Raw genomic sequence first — 9,823 nt, 5'->3', positions numbered from 1 at the left:
AATTCTTAGGCTCAGGAGCCAAGATGCCTCTTTAGAAACTTTACTTTCCTTTTGGCAGATAGTGAAACCATGCTGGGTTTCCTTTCTCACCTTGGCTGCCTGGAAGCTCCTCAAGTGCTGGATCCCTTATAATTCTTTGTACCCCATAATATTACTACGCAGGACCTCTCACCTACTAGATCCCCCATTAGTTCTCTGTTGTTGTATATGTAACAACAAATGTAGCATCTCAAAACAACACACATTTATCCTCTTGCAGGTTCTCACAGAAGGCTGGGCAAGACTTCAGTCAGGGCTGGGGCCTCACCTGAGGCCTGACTGGGGAAGGATCTGCTTGCAAGCTCATGTGGTTGTTGGCGGAATTCAGTTCCTTGCAGACAGAGGCCTCAGTTTCTCCCCTGGGTCAGCCAGTATCGCAGTATCCCACCCTCTCTGCAGGCGGTCCCCACCATGGCAGCTTGCTTCTTCAAAGCCAGCAAGGAGGAGGTCTCTGAGCAAGATGGTCATTGGGGTCTTGTGTAATGTAATCAGGTACACATAATCAGAGCCACGCCATCACCTTTGCCTTATTCTATTGGTTAGAACAAGCCCCACCCACACGCAGGGAGGTGCTTATACAAAGACACGAAGGCCAGGAGGAAGGATCATGGGACCACCTCAGTCTGCTCACCCCCGTTCCTCATGAAATATTAATGGTTAGTTAATTAAATTACTCCTTTTGACAGTTAAAGATATCACCATTAGGAGCACCTGGCTGGCTCAGTCGGTGGAGGCTGTGACTCTTGATCTCGGGGTTATGAGTTCGAGCCCCATGTTGGGTGCAGAGATTACTTAAAATGTAAAGGGGTGGCTCAGTCAGTTAAATGTCCAACTCTTGATTTCAACTCAGGTCATGACTCACAGTTTGTGAGATAGAGTCCAAGCATCAGGCTCTGTGCTGGCAGCTGGGAACCTGCTTAGGATTCTCTCTCGCTCCCTCTCTCTCTCTCTGCCCCTCCCCTACTCATGCTCACACTCTCTCTGTCTCTCAAAATAAATAAATAAACATTAAAAAAAAAAAAAAAAAAAAAGATCGGAGCACCTGGGTGGCTCAGTTGGTTAAGCGTCTGACTCTTGGTTTTGGCTCAGGTTATGATCTCACGGTTCATGAGTTCGAGCCCTGCGTCGGGCTCCTCACTGTCAGCAAGAAGCCTGCTTTGGATTTTTCTCTCCCTCTCTCTCTGTCCTGCCCCTGTTCACATGTGTGCACACACACTCTCTCTCTCTCAAAATAAATTAAAAAACTTAAAAAAAAAAAAAAAGGTATCACCATTACATAGACATATGTATTGTCTCCACAAGAAGGCAGTAAAGTGAGTTCTCTGCCCTCCTAAGAATGCTCTCCCTGCCCCCACGGCACCTGCTGCAATGCTGGGTAAAAACAAGTCAATAAATATGAAGTGAAATGTCATAGAATTTACATCACTGCTGGAAGGGCCTGGAGTTTTCTACCATCAAGGTAATTATCAGCTTGTCATAAATTTCTCGATTAATATATGTAATTTTTAAAAGCCGTAAAACAATTGTAACAGTCACAAAATGGGAACTGGATCAGACATCACCATTATGAATGTGGCCCCCCTAGAAAAATGTCTCCTAACCCCCAACACCCGTGATTTCCCTCTAGTTTACAGAGAACCTGTGTACATGAGTAGTTTCCAAATTCTGCTAGTGCATATATACATAGCATAGTATAAGAGGATGGGGCGGGGGGGCACCTGGGTGGCTCATCAGTTAAGTGTCCGACTTTGGCTCAGGTCATGATCTCGTGGTTTGTGGGTTCGAGCCCTGCATTGGGCTCTGTGCTGACAGCTCAGAGCCTGGAGCCTGCTTCGGATTCTGTGTCTCCCTCTCTTTCTGCTCTCTCCCGCTTGCACTCTCTCTCTCTCTGTCAAAAATAAACATTAAAAAAATGTAAAAAAAGAAATAAACATAAATTTTTTTTTAGAAAATTAAAAAAAAAGAGCATGGGCTCTGGGACCAGCTGACCTGGGTTGGAATCAAACTTAGCCACTTACTGCGTGACCTTAGAGGAGTCGCTTAACTTTCAATAATGACAGAAAATGTTTGTTTAGTATTTGCTATGTGCCAGGCTCTTTACATATATTAAACCCATATAAACTCATTTAACCCATATAACCACCTTGGGGAATAGACACCATTTGTATCCCCATTTTATAGATGACAGAACTGAGGGATAATGGTTAAGGCCTGGGATTAAGATTCTTTTTTTTTTTTTTTTTTAACGTTTATTTATTTGAGAAAGAGCACACACGTGCACATGAGAGGGGGAAGGGCAGAGAGAGAGAGGGAGAGAGAGAATCCCAAGATTCTCTGACAGGGCAGAGCCAGACACGGGCTCAGTCTTGCAAACTGTGAGATCATGACCTGGGCTGAAAGCAAGAGTCCCAGGCTTAACCGACTGAGCTGCCCAGGCACCGCGGAGGATTAAGGTTCTTAGCCTGGCCAAGAACAGGGGCAACAAGGGCACATAGTGGACAAGACAACTGAGGACAAAGGCACCGCAAACAGAACTCGAGGGCCAGCAGATTCTCTTTCTAACCTGCTGTCCCCACCACCAGCTCTGTCTGGACCAGTGGGACTGGTAAGAAGTGTGGTTTACCATCTGAACCACTTACAAGTGGTCTGAGACCCTAAACACAACCTGCACCCCTTTGGGGGTGTGGTGAGAAGAAAGGAGAAGCCAGAATGCCGCCGTTTGGGGAAGTGGGTCACATCCTGCTTACAGCCACCCTTTCAGGGCACTCAGGCTCCCGGTAACTGCTTACGAAACAAGGTAATACACCAGGGAAGGAAGAGAGGAGTTGGCACCGGGAGCGGTCAAGGCGCGTCCCGCCTGCCCCCAACAGGGAGAGAGCTCTGGGCCTCCCTGGATCTGGGTGCTCCTTGTCCTTCACCCTCCTCCCAACCCCACCTCTCGATCTTCTGCCAGTTGGGGCCGCCTCCCGTTGAGCTGTGGGGAGGGGCCAGCCAGGGATTCTGAAACCCCGCACACAGGCAGACACCGTCTTATTCCAGAACCCCTTCCCCCGCGCAGATGTCCCCCTCTCCCTATACCCCGGTCTGGAGGCCACCCTGCGAGTCTGGCTTCTGTGGTAGGGTTAGCAAGCCTCACTCAGACGCAAACACAGCGTTTTCTACACTTTTCCCGCCAACATGGCCGAGTAACAGCTGAGAGGCTCCCCAGGGGCATAAAGCCACCGTTGCACAGACACCAAACTGGACGGAGCTCAGCGTGGACTGACTGAGTCCGGCAGTGTGGACAGGACAGGGCTGCGGGCACGCAGGCTCCATGCGGCCCGTGAGGATCCCGTGCCTCGAACACCGCCTTTCTGCCTACCTCCCCCTTTCCTTCCTGAAGTCGGAGAGGGGGTTCAGGGCACAGAGGAGTCCCCCGCGCTCTGGCGCTTACAGAGGCGAGTGTGACGTTTCCCGTGGGGGTGGGGACCGCCCGGTGTCTCCCAGCTGTGCCTGGCCGTGTGCGCGCCTGGGTCCCCTCTGCAGTGGGGTGGGCCAGGCCTCCTACCGCCCCGACTGCGCCCCCTGTCCCGTGGGAGAAATGTAGAGCCCTTCTACAAGCCGGAGGCAGGGGCGGCCCGGCTCCGGCTCCGGCAACACTGCACCCGTGCGGCCTCCGCGCCACAACGCGCAGTCGGGCGAGGGACCTGGGGCGCCGAAAGCGCTTCCCGAAGAGCGGAGGCGCGCGGGCCGGGCGCTCCAACTTTTCGCACAAATGTGGGGCTCGGGGGCGGCAGGCCTTGGGGACAGCAGGGACGAAGCGTTACGTCTGGAGAGGGCTCGGCTTCCCGCAGGGGATCGCGGGGGTCCTTGCGGGGCCGCCGCCCACGCGGGCGCAGGACTCGGCTCCGCCATGCTCCAGTTGAGCCCTGGAAAAACCCCGGCGCGCAGGAGAGAGGCGGGCCAGCTCGTAGGGACGGCGGGAACAAAGGCGGCCCGCGGCCGGATGCAGTCATGGAAAAACCCAACGGGGCGCCGGGGCGGGGGCGGCAGGGGAGAGGCGGTGCGCGCCCCGCAGCCCTGCCACCTTCGCCAGGCGGCCCGGGCGGGGCTGCTCCCGGCCCCCGCCCCGGAGCGCTCCGAGCGGGCGGAGCGGGGAGGCCCGGGAAGACAGAAAATGCTGGACCGGGAAGGGAGGCCCGTGCCCGCGGACAGAGAGCCAGTCGCCCGCATGCTCCGGATGCTCTCGGCCGCGAGGCGAGGGAAGGGTGGTCCGGACTGGCACTCTGCACCCGCGGCGCTGCACACGGCCACCTGGCAGCTACGGCAGTCGGTGGCGGCCAGCCGGTAGGGGGCGCACACAGACCCGGGCACTGGCGCCGACGCGTGTGCCGCGGCGCACACGCTCCAGCACACACATGATCATTTACACGCACGTGCGCACAGACACGCGAGCTGCCCATAGCTCCCAGGGCAGAAGGAAGGAAAGGGGCCGTGCGAAAGGGACCGAAATAGACGTTCGTTAGGGCGGTCCCCGGGTTTAGATACAGAAGCTCAGAAACTGGGGGCGGGGCCTTAGTAGAAGTGGCGGTTGGGCACCTCCCTCCCCTCCGTTTTGCAGGTGCCGGGCTGGGCCACCTGGGCCGACGAGTTGCCCAGGTCCCGCCCCAGGGCTGGAGTTTCCCTCCAGCGGGAAGCTTCCTGCCTTGGCCTGGTTTTGTGAACCTGGCTGCAGGCAGGGAGGCAACAAGGCAGGGGGTGGGGGTGGGGAGGGTTATGTAGAGAAGGAAAGTGTTGGCTCAAGTTGGACTTAGTGACTCCTGAGGCCTTTTCCAGCTCTGACTTATTATGAAGAAGGAACTGGACCCAGAGGCCATAAAAGGAGTTGGTGGGAGCTGAGGAAAAAAAAAAAAAAACAAACCAAAAAAAAAAAACCAAACAACTTTGGCCCCAACCACAGGCTTTTCTTGGTCAAATGTCCCCGTGTTTATTTGTGCTGCTACCTGCCGTGGGGTGCCAGGGGGCAACGCCTGAACCTGTGGGGTTCCTGGGGTGCGGAAGGAACGTAGAATTTGAGGCTAGGATCAGAGGGTTAAGGATCAGAGGCAACCCAGAATCTGCCAAAATCGGAGGCTGCTGCGTTGGGGTGGCATATGGGGGTCCGTGAAGGCCAGAGGGCAATGAAGCAGGAGACCATGACTTCAAGTTTCAAGAAAGGGCCTTTTTTTTTTTATGGGGGCTGGCTGTTGGAATTGTTGCCGGAACATAGCCCGGAATAGAGCGAGGTAGTGATTCCGGCCACCAATCAGAATGCAGGGTCAACAGAAGCAGGGACACCAGCGACATGACAGGGTCAGATGAGCTGACACCTACTTGTGGTCCCTTTGGGACCTGAGGTTTAAATCAGATGACCCAGCTCTGCTTCTCCCTAGCTTCCTGATTTGGGGGATCTTATCCAACATCTTTGGCCCTCAAATTCCTCATCTGTAAAATGGGAACAAGAGCTCCTGCACCAGAGTGTTTTGGGGTATCGAAAGTGTGTATAAGTCCCCCTTCCATCTTTCCTTTCCTCCTTTTCCACTTCTCAAAGTCCGTGGTGCTTGTTCACGAGGACCCCTTCCAAGTTCTAGCTTCATGTGAGCAAGTGGGGTCCGGTGGGACGAAGGCTGGGGAGCAGCGCCCTCTAGTGGTCAGCATCAGGAGGGTCCAGTCGGTCCGTGAAGACACGCCCAGGCTAACGTGGTTATTGCCTGGGGTTTCTGGCAAATTAGAGCCTCCCAAGGGCTGATTGCGGGGGCTCCGCTCAGGAAGGCCGTTCCTTCTGACTCAGTTTCCCCCTGGAGTAAGCAGAGAAAACGCTGTTTCCCCACCGCAACCTCCCCTCTGACCTCTGGCGGCCCAGCTACTCCAGCTTTAACAGGCTTCTCTCTCTGGAGGAGTCTATGCACTTGGCATTCATACTGGGTTTTATAGCTTGCAAAATACTTTGACACACATTTCTTGTCCCTGAGGAGTGCCGTTTCTGGGCGGTGAGGGCACTAGATGTAGAGACGATAGTGGTTCAGAGTGTAGCTCCAGCACAGTGGACTAGTTTGGATCCTGCTTCTTCCGGCCGGCTCTGTAACCAGGGCGACGTTCAAAACATTGAATAATCAGTAGGGCAGGCAGGGACCAATCAGAACAGACTCTGCCATAAATACCCGGTGCGGACACATGCGTGTATACCTGCTGAAGATTCTGGAATAACGTTAACCTCACCGGGCCTCGGTTTCTTCATCTGCAATATGGGCACGGTGACCGTCATCGTACCGCTTTATAGGGCTGTTGTGAAGACTAAATGCTTAATGCACGGAAAAGATTGAGAAACCAGTGTCTGACGTATAGAAAGCACCAAATAAGTGTGAGCTGTATTAGTGGTCCCAGCTCCTCTCAGACTCAGTGACTCGGGGCCATTGCCACTTTTATGGGAGACTTCCCAAGTGAGCCCACTGTGCTCACCTGGGTTCACCTCCTGGCTCACCTCCAGCCTCCCCCACCTCCTTGTCTGGCCCTCCAGTTATTCTACTCCTTTTTATGCGAGCTTCTCAAACATTACCATGCCTTCGGATGTCTGGGGCATCTTCTTAAATTGCAGATTCTGATTTAGACGTTCTGGGTGGGGCCTGGGATTCTACCTTCCCTGTAAGCTACCAGGTGGCGCTGATGCTGGTCCGAGAAGCAAGACTCCAGAAGATCACTGCAGACACAAAAGTGTCATCTGGTTGGCCTCTAAATATTTACTGAGCGCCTACTCAGTGCAAGGCAGTGTGGGGATCCAAACAAGTCCAAGGACTGGCTTCCAGCAATAGAGAGGCTATTGCGCAAATGGTGGTTAGTAACAATTAGGTCAAAGGGCAAACATGTGCCAAACAGCAGGTGGTTTGTGTAGTGAATCCATTCTCCCCCAGTAGCCAGAGTGATGCTTTAAATAGGTAAAGATCCCATAACTGCCCTGCTTAAAACTGCCCAATGGCTCCCACCTCACTTAGAATAAAAGCTGAATTCTTCTGGATTCTTCTTCCAGGCCCTGCATCATCTGGCCTTGCCTCTGACCTCCTCTTCCGTCACTCGGTTTATTCTAGACTCACCTTTTGTTGCTTTGAACCCAACATCCCAACTTCCTACCTGAGAGCCTTTGAATTTGCCTGGTTGATGCTTGTCCTTCAAACTGGTGAGTGCCTGGCCTCTTATTGCCTCCTCGGAGAGAACTTTCTTGACCCAAAGGAAATTTGATCTAAAGTAGCTGCCCCTGGCTCAGATCAGCTATTCTCTACGGTATCATTCTGTTAGTTTTTTAAAATAGAACTTCTAAGTTCGATGTTATGGCTTTGTATTTTTGGTTGCTTTATGTCTGCTCCATGAGGGCACAGGTGTTTGCCTGCCTTATTCTGCTTTACCCCCAGCACCTAGAACAGCATCTGGTGCATAGTAGGTCTTCAGTGAAGGTCTTTGGAATGAATGAAAGAACAGCTGTTATAGGGCATTTAAGTAGGTGGGCGGGGCCCATGGGTGCCTCCCAGGGTGAGAGGAGACTTCATAGACTAGCGTACAGGAAGTTTATCAGGGAGCTCTCCTGGGGTCACATCTGTGGAAGGGTCGGGAAGGTGGCAGGAGCAAGCAGAGAGAGAAGAGGGGGTGCAGGTTCAGCTGATCCCCCGGGGAGCTCCCACTGCAGGATCTGATCCCAGGGTGAACTAAACCTAATGGGCTGTGGCAGAATCTCCCTCCCCCGGTTCCCTGAGGGCAGAGTGAGATGAATCATGGGCGTGACCTGGACCTTAAGAGGCCGCAAACACACCCTTGACTTCTGTTCTTTTATACTGTTTTAATGTTTAGTGCCAAACCCTCATCAATCAGCTGCTACATTTCATATTTCATCATCTTACAGAGATGCTTATCTATCCTTATCTATTTTTTCAAGAGCAAGCGTTCTTCAGCCGAAAATAGAGAACCAAACATCCAGCATTTGCATAAATGAACATTTCTGGAAGTATTCTATGACTTTGGTCCTTTGATGGGAAAGCAATGGGCACATCCCCATTGCGATATCTGGTGGGCCTGAGGACCCCGTAGGTGCCCAGATTGTGTTGAATGGATGGGTGGGAAAGTGCCCCCGGAAGTAAGTGGCTGGCCGCAGTGTGGGGAGAGGCCAACAGATGGACCTTGACAGAGGGAACAGATAGATTCTGTGCAGGAAGGAGGTTTACTTGGTGTCTGGGTCTTGCCAGCTGGGCGGGGCAGGTTTTCTGAGTGTGCAACCTATGCAGCCATACAGGGCCCCATGCTTGGTCTCATGTCTGTTGTCACCATCTTGACATTGATTTTTTTTTAAGTTTATTTTCAGTGTTTTTTTTTAATTTTTTTATTTTTGAGATACAGAGAGAGACAGACAGAGTATGAGCAGGAGAGGGGCAGAGAGAGAGGGAGACACAGAATCCACAGTAGGCTCCAGGCTCTGGGCTGTCAGCACAGAGCCCGATGCGGGGCTGGAAGCCACAAACTGTGAGATCATGACCTGAGCCAAAGTCGGAGGCTTAACCAACTGAGCCACCCTGGTGCCCCAAGTTTACTTATGTATTTTTAAGTAATCTCTGCACCTAACATAGGGCTTGAACTCATGACCCTGAGATCAGGAGTCACATGCTCTTTTTTTTTTTTTAATTTTTTAATGTCTATTTTATTTTTTTTTTAATTTTTTTTTTTTAACGTTTATTTATTTTTGAGACAGAGAGAGACAGAGTGTGAACAGGGGAGGGGCAGAGAGAGAGGGAGACACAGAATCTGAAACAGGCTCCAGGCTCTGAGCTGTCAGCACAGAGCCTGACGCGGGGCTCGAACTCACAGACCGTGAGATCATGACCTGAGCCGAAGTTGGATGCTTAACCGACTGAGCCACCCAGGCGCCCCAGTCACATGCTCTTTTGACCGAGCCAGCCAGAGACCCTCCCATCTTGACCTTCTCAACACTTTTTGAACAAGGGGCCTTGCATTTTCACTCTGCCCTAGGCCCCGCACATTATGTCGCCGGTTCTGCTCACCAGCTCTGGTTCCTAGGCCCAGAGCCAGTTCTCAAGGCATCCTCTGGGAGAGTCTGGCAAATCTGGAGGTGAGACTGGGGGAGGGGGCATTCTAGAACCCATCCTGTGTGTGAAACTGGGATTACGGAGCCTGCTTCGCAGAGAGGAGAGAAGACAAGGGTTGCAGGCTTTTCTCAAGTGAGGATCAGGTTGTGGGAATTCACTGCCCTGGAAAGAAGGCCTTGCGGCTGCTCTTCAAGAGATACCAGATGCCTCCGGTCCTCAGAGCCCCTGGTCAGCTGTCGGACTGCTGACAAGAAGTGAAGGTTTACAGGGATGGGGCAGATGCCTCCCTTGGATGGGACAGGCAGAGCATGCCCTGGCTCCTGGGGAAACAGCTGGTCTGGATGTCGATGCATGCACACCCGGCCTCTGAGACCTGGACCTGGATATCCACATCCCTGGGGCCAGCCTGGCCTGGCCCCCCTGCTGGAGGAGGTGATGGTGGCTCCCTGGAGACGGACTGTGAGAGGCTCCATGTTATCCACTGCAACAGGTGCAGTGAGGAGGGGAGAGCCCGAGAGGCCTGGCCAGACTGCACCGCCTTAGTCCGGAGACCCAGTTACAGCGCCCCGACGCCCTGGGGGTCCCCCAGGCAACCTGCTGCCAGCTCTCAGGCCCAGATGTAGGTCACTGCTTTATTTTGTGCACCTGCTGGTCTTTCTGGTCCCGCTGTGTCTTGTCCCTCA

At 53.0% G+C, this 9,823-nt stretch overlaps 1 protein-coding gene across 5 annotated transcripts in view; it reads left to right on the top strand.

The window, feature by feature from the left end:
* The first annotated feature begins 496 nt into the window (after window positions 1-496).
* Window positions 497-9,823, top strand: part of LOC122226772 — a 46,465-nt gene continuing 37,138 nt past the window's right edge. The window contains exons 1-3 of one of the 5 annotated variants that reach the window (XR_006205760.1): window positions 497-695; window positions 7,082-7,228; window positions 7,979-8,055. Coding sequence is in view for 3 of the 5 variants with exons in the window: in XM_042950501.1 (XP_042806435.1) it covers window positions 3,794-4,365; window positions 7,140-7,228; window positions 7,946-8,004 (720 nt within the window). In the remaining 2 variants the exon portion in view is untranslated. Of the gene's footprint in view, window positions 696-3,311; window positions 4,366-7,081; window positions 7,229-7,945; window positions 8,056-9,823 lie in introns of those variants that run through there. The other 4 variants (XR_006205758.1, XM_042950502.1, XM_042950501.1 and 1 more) reach the window with 4 other exon arrangements.

Source organism: Panthera leo, chromosome C1 (genome assembly GCF_018350215.1).
Source record: "Panthera leo isolate Ple1 chromosome C1, P.leo_Ple1_pat1.1, whole genome shotgun sequence".
NCBI classification, from domain to species: domain Eukaryota; kingdom Metazoa; phylum Chordata; class Mammalia; order Carnivora; family Felidae; genus Panthera; species Panthera leo.
The sequence above is the reverse complement of the archived record's forward strand: the minus strand, read 5'-3'. Positions and strand labels throughout refer to the sequence as shown.